This window comes from Dicentrarchus labrax, unplaced genomic scaffold (assembly GCF_905237075.1).
Source record: "Dicentrarchus labrax unplaced genomic scaffold, dlabrax2021, whole genome shotgun sequence".
Classification (NCBI taxonomy): Eukaryota; Metazoa; Chordata; class Actinopteri; family Moronidae; genus Dicentrarchus; species Dicentrarchus labrax.
Genome location: NW_026136710.1, coordinates 12830177 through 12851942, shown reverse-complemented (window position 1 = coordinate 12851942; position 21766 = coordinate 12830177). Strand labels below are relative to the sequence as shown.

Sequence of the window (21766 nt, the reverse complement as noted above, 5' to 3'; positions counted from 1 at the left end):
ATGACTTGCCCAGTGAGATCTCAGTCTAACAGGGTCAGGGAGAATTAAAGTAGTTCAAATAAATAAGTACATCATATTCATAAGACAATATTTAGTTTTTCTTTGAAAGCTAAAATATAAACCTCCTTGTCAGATATAAAATCAGGGTAAATATCATATAAAATGTTAATTTAGGCCAAATGAGATGGCGCTTTAGAGAACAACGAATTAGAGTATACTTCATGCACTATTCATAAATGGCCTCATCACGTAGTACTCTGCACTAAAATATTCTTTATATTATTTTTTACAAGAATGTCTTCTATTTGTACTCCCCACAGTACTCGGAAACTACATTTCCCAAGAGGTTTTGGACTGGTTAAATAAAATTTGGTCCGATAGAATAAATAAATAAAATGATATTTTGCATGAATCTAAGTGTGCGGAAATCTTTAATATCAGTTTGAACATTAAAAAAAAAAACATATATATTTTTAAAATTATATATTTTTCCCCCATTTTTTCTACTAAAGGTAAAGTAAAGAAAAAGAAAACGTGTATATTTTATTGCACTTTTACTTATTTATTTATTTATATTTTGTACGTGAGGCGGAAGCTGCCGGCGGCAGGATATGACGTATGGGGTGTCCCCATTGTGGGCGTATCCGTCGGAAGAATCAGCCAATGAACGACGAGCACCTCTGTCACAACATTCCAATCCCTCCCAAACCATCCACCTCCTCTCCCTGCCTACCCTGTGTGTGTGTGCGTGCGTGTGTGTGTGTGTGTGTGTGTGAGAGGGGGGGGAGGACACTGACACGTAACTTTGTCTGCTTCGTTGACGTGACCAGGCAGGACACCTCCACCTGGGGCAGGGAGAGTAGAGAGAGAGAGAGAGCACTTTACAGACCCCCTCTCTCCGACCAAAAACCGTTTTATTCTGGACATTTTGTAACATGGAGGCGAGAGACGCGACTGCAGGTGAGGTTGTTGTTAGCAGTGACACTGTATTGTTGTTCAGACGGTGTAATGACCACTTACGCGTTCAACCAAGTTGTTTCCTAAACCAAAGCCGCGTTTGGTTTGTTTTGTAAATCATAAACCATGCAGGGATTTTCATATAGTCTAAATAAAGCACAATAAGTTGGTAGACATCGTGTTTTAGTACACACTACCTTGCGTTTACTCATAAATAAAACTACACTGTATCTGTTCAACCAACTAGGCGCTCTTGTGGGCAGTGATGGAGAGCAACAAACCGCAAAGAAGGATGCAGCTCCTAAAAAAGACAAACCACAGACCAAAAGCAAGATGGAGACCATATTTGGGTTCAGGAGGGAGGACCTGACCTCCTGGAACAGCCTGGTGGCCCTCCTGAACCGTCCCACTGACCCTGCATCCCTGGGCATCTTCCGCTGCTTGTTTGGTAAGTCAAGATTGCTCAGACCGTGAGCTGGGTGGAATAACAACACTTTGGTTATGCAGAAAATCTGTGTGCAACTAATTAATTTGTCTTCTATGCAGGTTTGCTGATGGCTATTGACGTCACACAGGAACGTGGCCTCAGTCACCTGGACTACAAGTACCTGGATGGTGCCCCTGTGTGCCGCTTTCCCCTCTTCAATTTCCTACAGCCACTGCCACTGGATTGGATGTATCTGGTGTATGTGGTGATGTTCCTCGGTGGGTCACACTCCTTTTTATTTCATATTAGACGCTTATGTCCAAAAGGTTACAGGTTTAAAGGCTCACACACCTGTTTTTACTGAGGCTGTGTGAGGAGACTGGTCTGAGCGGATGCAATCATTATATAGGAAACTGTCTCTGTGGGACGGCTGTCTACGGTGAAGATGAAAGCAAATAACACCAGACCTGCAATTTTCCACCAAGCCAACTAACAACCTTTAGTTTTCCATATATTTTTATGCAGCGTAGCTCGTTGTAGCTTAAGCAAGACGGCAAACAGAAAGAACACGACAATCAAAGTAAATAAATACTGATAAAAACAAATCATTAAGGCTGTAAACTTAGTACTTTGGTACAAATCTCTTCTCAATACTTCCAGCAACCTTTGTTTCTCCTAAAGATTCACCAGAGGAATTTGAAAGCAACGTTACTTTTTCGGCCGATGTTTCACATCATTGACATTAAACCAACATTAAAACCATCAGTTAAAACACTTTAGAAATACATTAACACTTTAATTAAGTACTCCATTTGTACATGATATTTATCATATGTGTGTATCATTGCGATACTGTAAAACTATGTATTTTGATTTTGAAGATCTTTTAAGAAGATGTCATAGTATAAAGAACACACCACCATATGCATTGAATCTGAAAAATAACTTGACTTTTTTATGCAATTGGTGGTGTCTGCGTTTGCATTACAGTCCCTGTAACATCCAAGTCCAAACTCTTATATTTCCCATAATACAACAGTGTAGGATCTTTTGGTTAGACCGTCTGGTAAACACAGTCTTCTGTCCCACTCAGAGTACTCAGAGGACGTGTGAAAACAGACTGATTACTAGTAACAACTGTTATTATGAACTGAAGTTGTGTCTTTATGTTTTACTTTGAAGGCTCCTTGGGCATCATGCTTGGCTGTTTCTACCGTCTCTCGTGCCTCATGTTCATCTCGACGTACTGGTACATCTTCTTTCTGGACAAAACGGCCTGGAACAATCACTCGTACCTCTACGGGCTCATCGGATTTCAGCTCACACTCATGAACGGCAACAGATACTGGTGAGACAACGTTTACCGGTCTGTCTGTGCGTTTACTCGTGCACGTCTGAACCCGTCTGTATGTGTGAGCTCAAAAAAACCTTTACGCCTTTTGTCTTTTTATAGGTCGATTGATGGATTGCGGAGGCCTTCCATAAGAAATGCTCATGTGCCTTTATGGAACTACACTGTGTTGAGGACACAGGTTTGTGCACTTGTGACTTTTAACAGTATTTTACTTCTTGAATTATTCATGAGCATGGTTTGGGTGCCGTTGACCTGATGATGTCGATGTCTTCATATTTAGATATTTATTGTGTACTTCATCGCTGGAATCAAAAAGTTGGATGCTGATTGGGTGGAGGGATACTCGATGTCATACTTGGCACACCATTGGCTGTTTGATCCTTTCAAGTAGGTATTATTTAGCAGCTCAGTCCAAAGATATTTTAGGCTTTAATCACTGTTGTACCGTCCCTCCAGGAAGACGCGACTTTGTCTTTGCCCAAACTGACCAATCACTATAGTTTCCTGTGAAAAACTCACTTCTCTCTTTGTAAGATTTTATTTTCACAAACACAACTGTTTTTTTTATTAATTTTCACTTTCTCTTCTAATTTAACGTAAAAAAATGCTTAAAAACATTGATTCAAAAACGTCAGTCCACAACAATCTGAAAAAAAGCCAGTGAAATCCTAGAGAGACTGGCTGTATGTCTGTCCTCCCGCTCTGATCTTTCTGTGTCACACATTTTCAGAGTGATCCTTCCAGTGGAGTTAGTAAACCTGCTCGTGGTGCATGGAGGCGGTCTTTTTCTGGATCTGACCGCCGGATACCTTCTGTTTTTTGATGCCACACGACCTTATGGATTTGTCTTCGTCTCCTACTTCCACTGTATGAACTCTCAGCTCTTCAGCATCGGTGAGGCTATTGTTTATTTACTTGTTGCCATGAAACTTTTAATTCTGCCTTTAATTTGTCAGATGTCATCGTTACCTCCATGTTATTGAGAATGTAAATCCTCCACAGGGATGTTTTCCTACACAATGCTGGCCACCAGTCCCCTCTTCTGCTATCCCGACTGGCCAAGAAGATTCTTTGGCCGTTTCCCTGCATGGCTCAGGGCAGTCCTGCCTCTCACCTTACCGGATCCTCAGCCCAGTACTTCCTGCGTGTACAGGGAGATCAACAGCACCAGCACCGAACGCCAGGAGACCCCGCCTGTCGCCAAAGCTCCCAAACTGAGACTTAAGCACAAGCTGGGAGCCATTTTTACTATTCTCTACATACTTGAACAATTCTTCCTGCCTTACTCCCACTTCATCACACAGGTACAACAAAGAACCAATTGTACCAGTTGTACTTTGCTGTCAGCAGAATCCTTTTATCCCTCTCTGAGTCACCAGACTGACTGTTGCTCAATCAGAGTCAAAAGTCACTGGTCCACAGCAAATAACAGCTCAGAGCTGAAGCAGATACTCATCATTCAATCACTGATATGACGTTGTTTTCTTGTTTTTTATCTTCTTATCTGTCTTTGTTTAAAAACTTGTTCAATGGCTAGAAATGTTTTACAATATGATTTTTATTATAAGCATGGAATCATCCTAATGTTTAGTTTTTCCGCAGGGCTACAACAACTGGACCAACGGCTTGTACGGTTACTCTTGGGACATGATGGTTCACTCCCGCAGCCATCAGCATGTTAAGATCACCTACAAAGATGGAAAAACTGGGGAAATTGGATATCTCAACCCAGGGGTGAGTTACAAGGAAGAAAGCATCAGTGGTCTTTAACAATAATTAGCCCAATAAAAGCAACAATAATGCAGTAAGGGCTTGAAGACCCAGGATGTATCCACAGTTTTAGTTTAGCAAGTTTTACATTTGTCACATGATGACAAGTGATCAAGACTTTGATATTTTTACTTTTTATGCTGTCTGTGTACTGTAGGTGTTCACACAAAGCCGCCGTTGGAAAGACCACGGAGACATGCTGAAGCAGTATGCCACCTGTCTCAATCAGTTCCTGCCCCGCTATAATATCTCTGATCCTGAAATCTACTTTGACATCTGGGTGTCCATCAATGAACGCTTCCAGCAAAGGTATGAGAAAAAGAAAAAGATGCTATTAATGTAATTACTTCAGATATAAAGAAATTAAAATGAAGTTATAGTAAGTATGTTTTTAAATCTGCTCTCTAAGGATCTTCGATCCCCGTGTGGACGTTGTGAGGGCTGATTGGTCACCTTTCCGACCAAACACATGGCTGATGCCTCTACTGGTGGACCTCTCGCCTTGGAGGAGCAAGTTCCAGGAGATTGAGGGCAGCTTGGACAATCAGACTGAGATTGTCTTTATCGCTGATTTCCCAGGTTACAAACATTTCTTTGTTCTATTTTGTTGGAAACGTATATTTATGTTTATAGATTATTGTTTTGTTTACTCTTATTTATTCTCCGCGGGCTGCCTTTGTGCTCACTGACTGTATGATACCTTTTAGGTCTCCACTTAGAAAACTTTGTAAGTGAAGATCTGGGCAACACCAGTATCCATGTACTGCAGGGTAAAGTGAACGTTGAGGTAGTGGAGGAGAAAAAGAACTACACTCTTCAGCCTGGTGAGCAGATAAAGGTACAGCAACACACTGTCACCACCATTAACTGTATACTGCCTAACCTGGACACACTAGCATTTACCACAATGTGCATGTGTGCAGGTGCCTGCTGGGGCTTACCATAAGGTGTACACAGTGTCTGAAAACCCATCTTGCTACATGTACGTCTACGTCAACACCACAGAGGCGGCGCTACAGGAGAACTTCACCAAGCTGTTTGAGCTCCAGGAGCGTGTTCGCAATGGGACAGGTAAAAACTTGTTCATGTCAGGCTGTTAATAGTGGAATATTGTGTAAAGAAATTAGGCTCTTATGCAAACAAATGTGTAGTAAAGCGGGCTTCTTAAGTCATGGCACTGTAACTACATAAAAATAACCTCAAAGATCACAGCGTTAAAAACAGCTCTGACCCCGTGAGAACTCGCTCCGTTTTCTTCCAAATGCAAAGAAAGTTTTGCTCAAGGAATTCATCAGAAGCTGACGGCACAGTCTCATCCCACAGAAACCGAGCCGCTTCCTCCTGAGCTGCAGCCTCTCGTCGCTGCAGAAGACGAAGAGGTCAACGCCACCGACCCGATTGTGCAGCTGTTCCTGAAGAGGCAGCGCCGCATGAAGGAGGTGAAGAAGCGCAGGGAGGCTGGCGTGCTGGAGCGGCTAGAGCGCTTTGCAGTGAAAAAGTACTACACGATACGGAGGGGGTGAGTGTCGTCCTGTAGCAGCACAATAACATGCCAGGTTTCGTTTTACTTACACTGAAAACTAAATAAATCTGTGATTGTATCTCATTTAATCTCCCTCCCTTTAGATTCTTGATGACAGCCATTGCTATGAGAAACCTGGCGGTGGGTCTCCCTCCTCTCGAACAGCTGACAAGAGAAGTTGCCTTCGCCAACATGAAAGCACCTCAGGCAGATGGCAACCAGGACGAGCGGCTGAAAGATGAAGTCGGTCATGGAGAACTTTAAAGCTGCAGTTGGGACCAAGAATACTCTGGATCACACATTGCAAACAGATGTGTGTGTTTTGTTACATGTGGACTGTTACTGGGACATTGCAGCCCAGGAATCAAAGGATTACAATTTTTCTATGCTTTTGAAATATTCATAATTTCTGATTATTTCAAAAGTCAGTATTTTGTTCTACTGTTTGTTTACGAATCTGAATTCATGCAAAAGGGCCTGTTTCTGTGATAGCTGCAGCAAAACCACAATACTGTATGTTATCAGATGTGCAAGACTACATTTCCTGGTTGTTAAATTTTACTTAAGAATTTTATAATTGCGATTATGGCTGGGTGACATGACCAAAAAAAGCTTAATGACAGATGAAGTCTGCCTTATCTGATCTGCTGCTATTTAAATGGTTCTTTGTTTTGAATGAAAGTGAACAAATGAGCATGTTACTGAATGGTTTTAATTTTCAAGGGGACAGATTTTGGCGAACATACTGACATGAACTTGATCAGGATGGTCGATAACTCCTCTTCCTGTTGGTAAATTTGCTCTAATTTCAAGCCCATTTACAAATATACAGCAGAATATGAAGATTTACCCTGTTTATAGGGAATATACTTCTTTGATCTTTTATGCTAATCCTGTAATGTGAGAAAAAAGTGACTGACAGAAATACAAAACAGTTGTTAGCTTGTCCATCAACAACCTTTTCTAGTCACTTTTCTAATAAAGAGCTGATGGTGTCAATAAACATGTTATTTTAATAAAAACAACAAAGTTTGTGGAAATAATGAATTTTATTGGTGTCAGTATTTTACATATCGCCCAGCTTAAAGTGCTACAGTAGAAGTCCAGTGTTCACTGTAGGTTTGACGTTATGGCACATGAATGACACTTTTCACATAGAGCACAAACAGTACAATGTTACACAATATAAATACATATAAATCTACACGGTGGAACTCTATGAAATGATTTACTTTGTTACAACATGAAATCATGATTCTGTTTAGTTGAGGTTACTTGCTCAAGATTAATTCAGTATAAATTCAGTATGTAGTTTGTCACTGTGCTGTAGTGGAGGTCCTTAACAAGTGTCATCATTCAATTACTGCCCAAGAAATGACCATGCAACATCATGTTTCACAAAAGCTAGGAGTCATTTCAATTGTTCACAACAGGAGATGGTTTGTTCTCTTACAGACATTCGTTCACAAGGAAAAAATATAAAGATTTGTATTTTATGTCATATTGCACAGTGTTTTACTGGTTGCAAGTCTTTTAAATCACCACCTCTCGTTTAACAAATAAAACAAAACACACTTTGCATCCCTTTAAGTGACGGGTGACTATGCCTCTAATCACCTCGTGTGGAAAAACTGGCCTTCTGTATTCTGTGTAAATATAACATTAAGTGTTCACATGGCTGGTGTTAGTATTAAAGACTGGCCTTTAGCAAGCGTTATCAGAACTCTTGTTTCATACTCGTGTGCGTAAAATCAAACTTTTTGGGGGATTTGAGGAAACATAACAGGAACAGGAGGGACAGTAATAAGAGGGATTTGTGCTTTGATTTAATGATAATAGAATTATTTATTTTTCTTCAGTTAACATTATTTTGCACAAGCTGGAGCTATTTTCTTTAATGTAATACTTTTAAGGCCCTGTTTCTACGGCAACGGCTCATCTAAAAACAGAAAAGTTAGTCCTTTGCATTTGAGGTTCTGCATTCATGAGGATCGTTGGGAAAACGATCCTCATGCACACGGATGTTCTCGTATTACTGCCAGGCCAGTAGGCGGTGGTGTCACTTTGTAACTCAGCACTCCAGAAGAACGCCACCATTTTGATCATGCCAGTCAAAATACACAAATATTTTAGAGGCATGGTGCCTTGGCTGAAAACATACAAGTCATGCGCAAAGTGGGTCTGTGTTGGCAACATTCACAGCAAGGGTGTATTGCCAGTTTTCACGGCGACAGTAAGGGTGGCGTTTGCAAAAGATTGCACTCTGGAACCCGGCTTCAAAAGTATGATCGAAAGGCAAAACCACAACAAAGGCTTAAAATGTTGTAGTGTAAACAGGGACCACTACATCTGGGAGGAGCTTTAAGAGGGAGGAGGAAAGTGAAGGAAGCCAGGAGGCATAAATAAAAAATGGAGCAGTGCCCGTAAGTTCACTCTAGTTCTTTCTTAAAAAGGGAAACTCCACTAATGTTACACATCAAAGTCTGTTCACAGGTCTTGAGGAGCACTGCTGCATATGTAAAAAAAAAAAAAGATGTTTAAAGCCTTTTGGGACTCCAGAGGGAGCGGATAAATTGCCTCAAGTGATGTCACTATGAGTCAGTGTCGGCTGGGGCTGAAGACTGAAGAGTTTGAAAATGGAAAAAGAGAAGTTAGTTTATCAAACCTCTATAGCTCCTCTCTCTCTTGGCAGCGCCTTGGGCTACCTTATTACCCCCAACCCACCAAAACCCCCCCACACCCCCCCCCCCACTATTGATAATATAATTTTATTGAGGACGATAAAAACACCATTAGGGACACAACACCAAAAAATCGTGTCTTTTTTCTCTGTCAGCATCTGTTTTCTACACCTTTAAGCATGTGTTTCCTCACTCACAGGTTGTGTCACATATTTATGACTGTCGGGGTACTTTTCAAATAGGCTTTGTGCCAAAAACAGCAGGCTCATCACCTGATCAAACTGAGCTGCTCTTCCAGTAGCTCTTCACTAGCACCACCGTAAACACTACAGTACTCCTTCACAAACATCTGATGCTCAATAAAAGAGGTCCACATCACTGCCTCAACCTACCAATAAAGCTCCAATCATTTCCACACTGACATGTGGCACATATCTGTCAACTCCAGCCGAGTGCAGCCTTGAAATTGTTCCACACTGGTCTGCCTCAGATGGCTCAATTTGGCAGCTCAGAACAAATCCAAAAACTGCAGCACTGCTGCTACAAAGGGAGTGGCACCTCCCTGTTTGTAGGCTGTGATCCAGCTCCACACTCCAGCCCTATGCTTTGTCCTTACAGGCCTCCTGTCTGGCACCATCAGTCCAGCTGCCATCAGCATTTCCTTTTAGGTTCCCAGAGTTAAAGTGCCATAAAAAAAAAAACCTTCAGGTCTCCTCTACTTTGATCTGCCTCTTACTTCTGTTTCCAGTTGATCCTGTGTTTATTTCACTCTTTACTTTCTTAAGAAAAAAAAATAAAATATAAGTTAATTTATTACGAGGTATTAAGCTCTTCAATTTCTGAAAATAATCTTCTTATTCTTCGACACTTTTTATTCTAATAGCCTGAAAACATCTACATTAACTAGCCAAACTCACAATTAGTTACATTTTATAGCTGATAAGTACGATTCAAAGAGTACAAACCCAGTGAAATATGGGTAAATAGAACAACTGTTGCAGAATTTTCTTAGTGTAAGGTCAATGGATGTTTTAAAAATGGAGTGCCAGTGGTTTATTGATAGATTAGGCATCTTTTTTTTCAAATGGATTTTTTGTTTTTTGTTTTGCTTTGGAAGATGAAAATGAGGCTCAGTGTAACATGTTATGTTCTTCTTGATGCACACCTAAAATGGTGTGAAAATATGGAGCATCCGTTTGTGGTGACATGCTCTCAGCCTCGGCTCTGCGGCTCTACCTCGGTTGAAGATCTGGGTAGAAAACTCCATGTATCACACCTTCAATCACAACATTTGAAAATGTATCTGAAAGGAAAGAAGAAGAGAAAGTTCTTCAAATGAAAGGATAAAGGATTTGTACATTAGTGTTATAGTACATTTAACACAAATAATAATTAAATTCCTATTAAAATGATTAATTAATTGGGATATTATGATATTACATGTGTGTAAGTATCATGAACTCACCGTTTGCAGATGGCAGCAGGTAGGGGTCTCTCAGAAACAGCAGGACTGGCTGGTGTGAAAGTTTACTGAGAAGAGTCCAAAAAGGAGAAGTGAGAAGGTTTGTGGGCGGCTACATGCTGCATATAAATTAACAGGATGAAGAAACGTAGGTGGTGTCACTGACACGCAGGGTGAAGTTCAAGTGGAGAGCAAATAGTGACAGTTCAAACCGGTTCAAAATGGTACAAAGCGAGAATCTGACCTGCAGGTTTTAAAATATATTCACTGAAAACAGGAAACAAAACAACTCACCTTGATTCTTCTGATTCTGTATCGAACGACCTTAGAGAAAAAATATAAAAAGTCTTTCAGTATCCTGGGAACAAACTTCATCAAAGAGAAAAAAAAAAAAAAAGGGCCACAAATTGGTCTTTTATTTGATAGAAAACCTGCAGTTTCAACTCACCCACAGCTTTCCGTTTTTGGCACTGAAGGAAAATGGCGGATATTCAGGAAATCCAGGAATATCTTTGGAAGAACCCCATTTTCCATAATTATAGTCTGACAAAACAGACAAAACAAAAGCAAATTACAATGTGCGCATGAGGCACAGCTGACCTTTCTCTGGGCAACAGTTTGAGTTTGTTTAGTCGCCCTACATCTGTACTGCAGTTTGTATGTGTACTTAGGGTTAGACAAAATCTGTATTTAGGAAGAAAACAGTTGTGATACTGACTTCAAATACAACGAAAATGTTTTTGTTCTTTATCCAGTTATCTTTAGTACCTGCAGGTAGAGCTCCAGACCATGCCTCCTCTGCTCCAGGACTTTGGGAACCCAGTTTCTAACATGTTTTGAAGGGATCTCAGGTGGCTTTATGCTCTTCTTTAGCTGGAGGGATATAACAACAAAATAATTCAATAATATACATGGCAGATCAGGTCAGGTAGACCAGGAAAAACTAAAGTCTACAGCCGTGCTAGAAGCTCTAATAGCATATGTTATTAATAATAACCCAGCATTTCTGAACCATAATTGACATTTTTCACAGCAGACATGTTGACTTGTTACATTAGGAAAAGCACAGGTGTTATTAAAAACATTAAAATTGCTCTGTTCAATTCAAGTGTCCCAGTAAGTCATGACAGCTAGCATGAACAACACCAGGAACCTGAAACTGAAGCATCTTAATGGAAATCAGCCATCTTGAATCTGAGTATTTACACCTGTGCTTTTCCCGCCGTGTCCAAATGTCTCCTGTGGAAAAAGCCCAGTACAGAAAGCGGCGCACCAATCAATCAAAGTGTGGACTACCTCAAACAAACCGGTGGTAAACACATTAAGTATTTATTTGCTGCTGTGATTCACTCTGCATGTCAACACACGTCTGAACTTTGAGCTGCAACCAGTGACTGAGTTTTAATTATCAATTCATTGATGTATTGTCCTTTTTTAGATTACTCAATTAATGTTTTAGTCTCTAAAATCTCAGAGATTGAAGATGGAAGCCAGTAGAGCCCAAACTTCTTCATCTTCCCATTGCTTTATTTGACAGAACGGATGAAAAAAAGCCCAAATGGATTCAGTTCATGATGATATGAGAAAAAGCTCATATTGAAGAAACTGGAAGCCACAAAGCATTTTCATTTGAACAATTAATAGACCAATCGTTATAGCACTTTATACAATACAGCACGGACATTAAACTGCTATTACAACTCAAATATCAGAGTTTAAATAATTAAACAGACTTATTAAAGACTTAAACACTTTAATACTGGACACCTAGAAATGGTCATAAACTTTGGGGTTGGACCAAATCTCACCATTTTATGCAAAGCGTGAAATTCACTGTAGCGTTTCTCAACAGTGTGTTGCCTGCCATTCATCAGCACGTCAATTTTAAAGACCTGAAAGAAAGGAAACGGTTGAGTCAGTTAGGGATTTATCACCATAGCCCATCAGTCACAGACGTCCCCTCCCAGCGCAGTCAGCGTGTGACTGACTGCAGAGTCGGTTAAAGTCAAAGTCAGCTGGTTACCAACAGGAAACATCTGGCTGCTGTAGTAGAAAACAATTTGATCTGTCAGAGTTACTGATACCATCCCTAAACAGACTTCCCTCACTCAACTGGATTCTTCCGTAAAAGCTGCAGATACAGCATAAACTGCTGTCTGCCAGCATTATGTAAAAAGAGGAAATCCAGGCCGTGGTGGAAATGCAATTCTTGACTGGCAACATAAACACGTCAATGGTGAGATCTCCCAACACAGAGAGCCAGCAAGAGAGACTTATTAACAAATCCTGGAACAGCTCAGAGTTTTAACTCACATTAAATACAGTTTGTTTGTCAATGTTATTACAAAAACTCTGTGTTTTTCCACCATCAGTCACAGGAACTGCAGTTTATATGTGAGGAATGCAGAATTTAAAGGACATAAAGGTTATTTGCTTTCTTTCCAAGAGTTAGATGAGAGGATTTAGATCGCTTTAAAGTCTATACGGTAAATATGAAGCTGCTGTCAGAAGCTGGTTTGCTTAGCTTAGCATTAAAACAGTTAGCCTGACTCAAAGAAAGCTAAACTATTCTTTTTAATTCAGGAAAAAAAGAGGGAAAAGGGATCGGGTCAGTACCCGGTATGAGGAAGTACCCTGAGTGGAGGTACTGGAGTTCAAATGAATTATGGGAAACGTCGGATCAATTGTGTTTTTGGAGGCTGACCTGAAGAAATAAAAGCCTGTAGATCACTGAAATTGCTGGTGTGCCCCTTTAAAGGGAAATTTAAGGAGCAGAAAAGGGGTTTTAAAGGGGGGGGGGTCATTAATATAATATGAGGTTCCTGTATACAATGGATTGATTTCATAAAGCTTTATTTAAAATCAGTGTTTATTTAAAGCAGGGATCCTCTAGAAAACTGCGTTTCACATTCCCAGTGTCTCTATTTAGACACAAATTCAATCAGCCAATACAGGTTTTAGTAAATCAGGTGATTTTGAACACTGAAATGTTTACAGTGTATAAAAACAAGGTGAGTTCAGGGCTGATTTGACGCACTGAAAACAACAACAACAACAACAACAACAACCCTTTAACTCACACTAACATCTGCTGTTTGATGTTAAACAGTTTGTTATTTATCGGGTGCAGAAACACCACCTGAGTTAAAATGAGAAACTGATGACAGCAGCAGAGCAGACGACCGACACAGACAGACAAACAGACAGACAGAGGTTATCATTATTATTATTATTATTATTATTATTATGGAGCAGCTCACCGTGTATCCTTTCTCCATCGAGTTGTTCTCGGAGCGAAACGACGGGATCGACACTCTGACTGGATGCATTTCGACTTGTTTTATAGGTAATATTTGATCCTATGGCACACACAACCACACATACATACACACACACACTGCTGGTGGTTTACTCCAGTTTCTCTGGCAGACAGCCTCATAAAAAAAAAGAAATCATGGATTGGAACAACATGAGAACAGTGTCCGTGCTGCCGCCTGGTGGAGCGGAGGATACTGACAATGACCAGGTTGGGATTTTATGGGTCATTTTATATTTAGTTCTCCTACGAAATATATCACTAATTATGAGATAAATTATAGTATGAGTAACTTTAACTTTAACTTTAAATGTATACCATATTTTACATGATGTAAGCATTTATAATAATAATAATAATACAAACACGAATTGTGTGTTTTTGTCATCTTCATACTTTTCCTGAAAAAGGAACAAAACTCCCCACTGGACATACAAAGATAAGATTTCCAACACATGATTTATATAACAAATCCAGAATATTGTTGGATTTAATACATTCAAATTAAATCTACATGGACGTACTCTTTCAGCCCATCGTACGCTCCCTGCCCCTCTTAAAGCAGCTTCTTTCAGTATTTTTTATCCTAGTAATGAACCAACTCATACATTTCTCCTCAGCCCCACAGATCATCTTTCAGTTTTTTGTATTTCTTGACTCTTTGTTACTCTGCACCGAACAGCTGATACCTTGTTAACATAGTGGAGCATTAAGCAGCGAAAAGAGCCAAATATGTCCATCGGTACATCAGGTGGCATCAAACACAACTTCAAATGAATGTTTCTGGATGTGTCAATAAACATCTATTTGCTAACAAATTCCCCATTTAAATGTAAATGAGTTAAAATATGTCAGTTTACAGTTGTCGCTGCCCCCCAAGTGACCAAAACTCAGTTAATGCAGGTTTAAGCAAGTGAGCTCAACAACTGCAACCAAATAGTTTGAGCAACAACAAGGTCAAAGTAATTCTGAATAAACCAACTTGCTGCTAACTAGTGCTGAAACTATTAGTTAGTCAGTCAGTCGACCGCAAACAAACCACCTGCAATCAATAAACTGTTATTGTTAAAAAGATTTAACCTAAATTCAAATTAAAGTTAAATTTAAAAAAAATGTAGAGCAGAATTATTTCCTGGGTTTAAACGTGTATGTATATAATTAACTGTTTTATTTCATTTTATATGTATTCTATGAATTTAATCATGTTTTTCTATGTGTGTACCATGAAGAAACTGCAAACTTTCAGTTCATTTTACAACCTTGTGTTGTACAATAATAAAAAAATGTCCATGACTCCTTATTAAAGGGGCATTCCTCCAGTTTTAGACATCAAGAACAGTTTACTAGTCGTGGTTTTACTCAGTTTATGAGAACAGTAATGTGCTTCCGCTCTGTCGAAACTTTCTTTAAGTCTACAAAAAATGACCCTGGTGATGTCATAGTGATGTCATCAGGGTAATGGACGCTGCAAACTCAGAAACTACGAAAATCCGAGCAACAAAACTGGAGTTGGGAGGTTTTAAAGATGTGGGTGTTTACCAGGCAGGGTTAGGGTCTAATGAAAGATTCTATCAAGTTGCATTATGGGAAATGTAGGCTCAAGTGTTTTGGAGCTTTTAATAGGGACTGAAAGTCAGAATATCTTTGCCTCTGGTGCTTCAGTTTTGTTTGTTGTTTGTTTATTTGTTTGTTTCTCTCACAAATTGTGAAAAAATTCACAGTTTCTAGTTTGCTTCTTTTTCTCTCTTTTATATGACGTGAAGATTGTTACCACTGGGCTCTACGAACTGGTATAATGATAATGATAATCATAATCTGTGAAGAACATAATCATTAGTTTTAACCTTTTATATTCACCCTTTTCATGGCGTGCGTCTGTAATTGTGATTAAGTGTGTGTGAAGACAATAAGACACAGAAAAAGTCAAAATGAGGTCACTTCTCAACGTTTTATTCATCTAAGTTTCACCAAAAGCTTTGAAGCCTTCCGTTGCTTATAAATATAACAAATACATTTTCCTTTAAACAGCTGGTTCATTTTAAACTTGTGATATAATTGATAATGACTTAACAATGAGGGCAAGCTGGTTTACATTTGTATTTTACTATTCTAAGCTTCTAATTCATGGATTTCATTCTGTCACTATCTTACAAGTGGTATGAAACGCAAGCATACAGTACAATGCAAAAGAAATATACCATACAGAAAAGATGAGATAAGAATATACTTATTTGTAAGGAGAAAAAAAACTGCTTTCCCACACAAACAAAGAAGAATTCAACATTATCTGACACTATGACGTCAGATTACTTTTTATTTTCCTAAATTGGGACTATTTTAAATCGTAAACAACATTACTTACAATTTAAATTTTATTTCCAGGTGTTTTATATGCTTTAATATGCAGTCCTCTTGATTGTCCTTTACAGAGCGCGCTGTGAACGACTGTCAACTCTTAATACCTGAAAAAAAGAGATAAAAATAGAACAAACACACCATGAGGATCACAATGGAGGACACAAAAAATATCAAAGAACTATTTGTCACATGAAACATGAGACACTTACGTCGACATGTGACAACCTGACAGGTAGGCGTAGTTGCCAGTGTAGCGAACGTCACAGCGCACAATGTTGTTGCTGTAGTCACTTTCTGGGACCTGATAGTACGGATTTACACTGACCTGTGGAGAACAACAAGATACATATTACAAAAAAATATATGAACGAATAACTCAAAGATAAAAACACAGCAAAGACTAGAATCAAATGTTGATGAATGTAATGTGATTCCACTCTTTTAAAAGGGTTTAGTGTCTCAGGAGGAAGCCAAACGTCATCTGGTATTTCTAACAAACCTTGAGGATATAGTTTCCAGGTTTCACATCTGTGATGTCAATCCACTGGCAGTCGATGTCTGCGTTGTAGGTATCATAACATCCTGGACTCAGGCCCTGCATGTTGGACAGCATCCATTAAAAGCATTATATAAACAAACAACTTGTTATTAAACACTATAAGGCCCTTTTACATATAGAAACTTTAACAAAGAGCTTAATTTATTACAGTAAAGGTAAGAATAAAAAGCTTAAAATGATATAATAATAATATCAATTAAAACTGTATTTTTGGTTCAGTCTTAGAGATTATTTGGACGCAATGTCAGCAAGAAGAGAAAGAAGAGGGTGGGAAAAAAAACACAACTGATCACAGACACTCAGGCCAGTGGGATCATTTTGCCGGAGAAACAGGAAATCATTAAATCACCATCACCACTGGCTCGTGCAAAAGGAAATACTACAGTTGTTCTCTAAAGGACGGCTGCCTCAGTGAAAGAGAGCTTGTTTTTCTTAGTTCCACTCACCTTTTCCAACTTTAGAAACCTTTCTCTATTTCTGAACTGGCTTTTATTTTGCAGCATTAATAATTGAAACAGACTCTCATTTTTCCATGACAAGGGATTTTGACAGGTCACAGTAGGAAAACATGAATATGAACATGTAATATGTGTATTATTAGATTAGTGTCTTCTCTTTATATAAAAATAATAATAATATGGTGTCTCCATGTATGTATATTAAAGGGTTACAGCTTACTGGATAAGTAGCTTCTTTTAGCTCTGTCTCCACTAACTCCTGAAAGAAATATCTGTCTCTTTAGCTGATAAATGCTTCTCTATTTTCACAAGCTAGTTGCTACCTTGCTAACTAACCTAAGTAGGTAGCACAGAGTCTTTTTTTCCCCTGATGAGAGCACCAAGACCGAACCAAAACCGTACAGTCATGGGCTGTAAAACCATACAATGAGCTGAAAGAAGATAAACGCAGAGCTGACAAGAACTGCAGTATCAGATGATAATTCTCTGTGGGTTTGTTTGAGCGACCCAAAGTGATCTATTGTTAATATAGTAATAATAATATGATATATGATATTATATAATATAATAATATATATAAAAAAACAGCTTTAAAGTGAGTAACAACAACATATTAACAGTTCACTTTTCAGCATGTATCTCTGAGACCTGGGTATGTGCAGTGCAGGCAAATCGCCGGTAGTAGCCGTAGTCACAGGAAGTGTCCTCCAGGCAGAAGCTGGCCTTGTGGCCCTCAGCCACCGAGTGTTGAGTGGTGGCATCCAGCAGGTCGTAGTGGCTGAACTCGTCCATGCTGTGGAAGTGCCTGTGGATCAGCAACAGCAGTGTTCATCATCAGTTTTAATCTATATCGACCCGAGGTCCACATTAATGTAGGACTGTTTGTCATGTTGAGACCGGCCAGGGACATTTATACACTTACTGATTAACATTTAAATACATTTTGTTGGACTTTTACCAGCATTGATTCTGACTGCAAGTCACTGTGACTGGAAACCTCACAGTTATTTATTTTATTTATTATAAAACTGCAATGAATCTGAATTTGCTTTCACTCCATTATCCTAAAGCCAGAGTTTGTTTAATGAGACAGAAACAATCTGGTTTTGAACATCACTCAGCTTTCAAAGCCCTGAAAAATAATCTATACAGTCTACATCAACAGTTTATTGGATCATTGCCAAATGTGCTCCATCTTGGGGATTAGCACAGTGGACTGGTTGTTTCACAACATAACTATGGACTGAGGTAGTTTCTGTAGAATCAAGGAAAACCAGGCACATTTCCACCAGCTCAATGAAGAAACAAAAATACCCGCGGTTTTCCTTTTTGGCTCACTATCTTCATCACACAACTTTATTTTACAGTGTCTGGATTTGCAGTTTTAAATTAACTGAATTCAAAGGTCATATTTTGTTCTGTCACATCATATTTTGAAAAGGCCCCGATGTGGGTTTTTACAATCTTTATGCTAAGATTGTAAAAATAGAAAATTACATCTTTAAAAGCCTAAAGATACAAATAAAACTCATGATAAGATGTCAAAGCAATAAAACAGCCAACAGAAACTATAAAACTGCCAAAAGTAACACAACTGTGGTTCAACAGGGGGTGCCATACCACAACAATAGACTGGAAAATACAGATAGTGTACTGATAAATAGTTCCTCTTGGAAACCATTGGTTGCTTATATTTGTAACTCATGAACAAAATTACAAAACAACTACTAAGATCCTTAACATACCTTTTGAGTTGCAGTGTGCAAAGAACATTTTCCGTCTCTGATTCAAACTCTTAAAAGATTGTGAATAACGCATTGTCTTAATGTTTTTTGATCCTTACCTGATTCAGATGCACGTCTTTGCATTCAGAGCTTAAAAACCCAGATCTGATTTATATATTCATGCATGAAATCCTCATGCAAATGACTCTAATTGATGCCAGCTTCTTGGCCAGAGAGAACAAATGATGCAAGAGACGAGCCACAAGTCACAGAGACTCTTTGAGTGTGTGATGGTGAGGTGGACAGCACTGACATGACATTATACTCACTGGTGACAGCTGTGCCACTCCCAGGAGTAACGTGGCCTGCTGGGTAGGAAGTCTGCCGTCCCCTGGTTCTTGACTCTCTGAGGAAACCTCAGCAGCATACGGGTGTCATAGTCTCTAATAGTGGATCTATAGGCTGAGCTGCACACAAAAACAACACAGGTCATGTATGGACACAGTTACATCACTCAGATTGTTTTTCCTGCTACATGCCCTCCTCTGAGTGGAGCAGAGTGTGAGTGTCTGAGTGAAGGCAGTCTATGTGTAAATGGTGGGTGGAAAAATAGTTTGAAGGCACGTGGTTGTTTGGGTTGGTTTTCGTTAATGTGTTTACCATTCGGGCTTTCTCTTTTCGGACGAACTATGATTAAACTTTACAGAAATCCACCGCTCCACCCCTCTGCACCATCAGTGGCAGATTCATTTTACCTCATGGTTCCACTGGGCAGCCCTCACCCACAAACACTTTAGTTGGTTGTTATGGCTCAAAGCTCTCTGAATCACACTCAGACTTGGCTGCAAACCGTGCTTTTTTTTTCTCCATGTGGGTAAGTCCTGACGGCAGTCTACCTTGACAAGCAGTTTTCCTCAGCTGCACATCTCAGGTTGTACATTGGGACTCTCTGGGCATAAGCAGAGGCTTGAATGGAGTATGGGTCAGGTACGAGATCAGGCAGACCTAAAACACCAAAACAACATTATAATAGTAATAATTATACCCAAATATAATATGATAAAAGTGGTGCATAAAAACATATACATATAAATTGACATAAATCATTAAATTAATATTTTTAACACATATAAACTCTCTATCTTTAACAGATAGGAAATACACATGCAGGCAAAGAGAGACACACTAACTGATTCATTTATTAACTGATTGCTTGCTTGATAGACTTGATATATAGAAGAATTTAAGCATCCTAAACACCACTTCATGCGTCATATCTACCTCATTATTGACCTGAATGTTGTTTTGAGAGCAAACTCTTACCGTACTGATGATTCCTGGTGCCATATCCGGGTCTCGCTCTTGGCCTCGGTCTCTCGTAAACATCATAATAATTGTAATACGGATTATCACTATCAGTGGACTTGTAGGGGTCGTAGGGATCATCGCCGACCATCATGTCTTCTCTCCTGGGCAGGGGCGGACTGACAGTGACCTTTTCCTGGGTCTCATTGGCTCCGCTGCTCCTCTGCGTCCCATTGCGCTCACCGGGGCGGTCACGGTGATGCTGGCGGTGATCTTGTCCTCTCAGGAGCCTTTGGAGTGGAGGCGGGAGGCCACCGGGGCTGTGCGGGTTGGACGCCGGCCGGGGAGGCTGCTGCTGCTGCTGGGCCACCGGCTGGCTGGAGGTGTCCGTATGTCCTACGCCCGCATCACGAATGATGGTGACAGGTCGCGCTTGCACTTGTTCCTGCGGTGCGCCCCTTCGCCTCGGCGGCTGATACTCCGAGCCCTGGCTTAAAATGCTAAAAATCTTGCCGTTGTGCGACCACTGTAGCGTCTGCCGCAGACCCGCTCTTTGGTTATCTCCCTGTTGTGCCCCCAGATCCTCCTGAGACTGAGCATCTTGCAGGATGAAAACAAAACAATAGACGCACGCATATGCGTAAAGTGGCGTGCCAAATATGCGTAATCCCATTATGAACTCAATTAAAGGCGATTTTAATGTGACAAAGCGATTGTTTGAAATGAGCCGGGGTTGCCACTGGTCTTTAAACTAAATATCCTTCATCTCTATTTGAAGGATGTTCAATGAGCAGAGAAGAGAAAGCTTAAGTTTGAATGTATCCGTGTAAACTCATATCGCTCTGCTCCTGCAGCCTGCAGATGCGTCCCGTGAGATGAGGAGGAGGAGGAGGAGGAGTTCAGCATTTGGAGTTTCTGAATCTGTTGCACAAGTCTGACGCTCCTGCTCATATAACCACTGGATGGATACGTGATGTCTGATCATGCCCTTCCAAGTGTGTTTGATAACTGCTCTGTCTGGCCCTTTCAAAGATGGTTAATCTGTTTGAGTAACAAGCAGTGAAACAGATCTTCTTCATCACCAAGAATGGAAACAGATGCACATTTTGAATCATAACAATTGTATAAAAAACAGACACAAACCCTCTTGTGAAATCCACCCTACTTAGTTTGATAGCATATGAATAATATCACACATTTCCTAGAAACTACTGTATATTGTCTACATTTTCTTTCTCTGCCAGATCAACAAACTTTCATGATAAATAGTTTGTTTCCTGACTGTTGGATGAACTCCCAACCAAATTGCAACACACTCTGCCAAAAGTCTCCACACTCCACTTTCTCATATGAGGATCTCAGAAACCTAAACATGACTCCTTGATGGTCCTGCAACATTTTCAGTTTTTCTTTGGAAACCATCTCCCCCCTTTCCACCCTCCAACCTCCACCCTCCACCCCAGCCGCGCCTCACTCCTGTCTGTACTGGAGCTTTGCTGACAACGTGAACGCCTCATCACATGTATTTATCAGTAATCTTCTATAAGGTCATAATTAGTGTATTCTGAGCAATAAATAAAATGAGGCTGTGGTGTTACGTGATATCTGCATTACTGAGTCTGGTGGCAGACTGGTGACCCCCACGCTCCTCTCCTGATTAATTTAAGTCATATGTTGCTGCCCAGTCAAATCACTGTCCTGCCAGAGGTATAATGCATAGCTTGGGAAACGTAATCCAAGGTCTTCATTTTCTTCTGTTTAGCTAACCAGGAAATTCTTTCTAGCATCTACATAATTGACTGCAGGATGGCGGCTGCTAAACCACAGCAAATGGTCACAAGGATTTTACAGTTTCTCAAATCACAAAGTTTTA

At 39.9% G+C, this 21766-nt stretch overlaps 3 protein-coding genes across 3 annotated transcripts; 1 reads left to right on the top strand and 2 right to left on the bottom strand.

Moving 5' to 3' along the window:
- The first annotated feature begins 754 nt into the window (after positions 1–754).
- Positions 755–7073, top strand: ggcx (gamma-glutamyl carboxylase). The gene is made up of 15 exons (XM_051411883.1): positions 755–960; positions 1205–1405; positions 1504–1662; positions 2567–2732; positions 2838–2916; positions 3019–3125; positions 3469–3632; positions 3741–4042; positions 4341–4472; positions 4666–4817; positions 4918–5087; positions 5216–5346; positions 5432–5579; positions 5832–6027; positions 6135–7073. The coding sequence occupies exons 1-15, from the start codon at positions 936–938 to the stop codon at positions 6292–6294; spliced, it is 2292 nt and encodes a 763-aa protein (XP_051267843.1). The 5' UTR covers positions 755–935; the 3' UTR covers positions 6295–7073.
- A 1787-nt stretch (positions 7074–8860) lies between these two features.
- Positions 8861–13604, bottom strand: snx24 (sorting nexin 24). Its single transcript, XM_051411928.1, has 7 exons — positions 13434–13604; positions 11982–12065; positions 10942–11046; positions 10622–10716; positions 10468–10497; positions 10177–10241; positions 8861–10014 (listed from the first exon to the last, which is right to left on the bottom strand). The coding sequence occupies exons 1-7, from the start codon at positions 13500–13502 to the stop codon at positions 9944–9946; spliced, it is 519 nt and encodes a 172-aa protein (XP_051267888.1). The 5' UTR covers positions 13503–13604; the 3' UTR covers positions 8861–9943.
- A 1814-nt stretch (positions 13605–15418) lies between these two features.
- Positions 15419–20805, bottom strand: loxa (lysyl oxidase a). Its single transcript, XM_051411908.1, has 7 exons — positions 19912–20805; positions 19485–19593; positions 18918–19055; positions 17513–17669; positions 16347–16442; positions 16057–16172; positions 15419–15951 (listed from the first exon to the last, which is right to left on the bottom strand). Exons 1-7 carry the CDS (start codon positions 20564–20566, stop codon positions 15945–15947), a joined length of 1278 nt encoding a protein of 425 aa, XP_051267868.1. The 5' UTR covers positions 20567–20805; the 3' UTR covers positions 15419–15944.
- Positions 20806–21766: the final 961 nt, after the last annotated feature.

Excerpts from the sequence above, each read along its gene's own strand:
- ggcx (XM_051411883.1), top strand. The coding sequence starts at position 936 with ATGGAGGCGAGAGACGCGACTGCAG. Across the intron at positions 4,818-4,917 it reads AATGAACGCTTCCAGCAAAG|GATCTTCGATCCCCGTGTGG; the intron begins GTATGAGAAAAA and ends CTGCTCTCTAAG. Across the intron at positions 5,580-5,831 it reads GCGTGTTCGCAATGGGACAG|AAACCGAGCCGCTTCCTCCT; the intron begins GTAAAAACTTGT and ends CTCATCCCACAG.
- snx24 (XM_051411928.1), bottom strand. The coding sequence starts at position 13,502 with ATGCATCCAGTCAGAGTGTCGATCCCGTCGTTTCGCTCCGAGAACAAC. Across the intron at positions 12,066-13,433 it reads CGATGGAGAAAGGATACACG|GTCTTTAAAATTGACGTGCT; the intron begins GTGAGCTGCTCC and ends CCTTTCTTTCAG. Across the intron at positions 10,242-10,467 it reads ACAGAATCAGAAGAATCAAG|TAAACTTTCACACCAGCCAG; the intron begins GTGAGTTGTTTT and ends GACTCTTCTCAG.
- loxa (XM_051411908.1), bottom strand. The coding sequence starts at position 20,566 with ATGGGATTACGCATATTTGGCACGCCACTTTACGCATATGCGTGCGTC. Across the intron at positions 19,594-19,911 it reads CACCAGGAATCATCAGTACG|GTCTGCCTGATCTCGTACCT; the intron begins GTAAGAGTTTGC and ends TTGGTGTTTTAG. Across the intron at positions 16,173-16,346 it reads CTGGAAACTATATCCTCAAG|GTCAGTGTAAATCCGTACTA; the intron begins GTTTGTTAGAAA and ends TGTTCTCCACAG.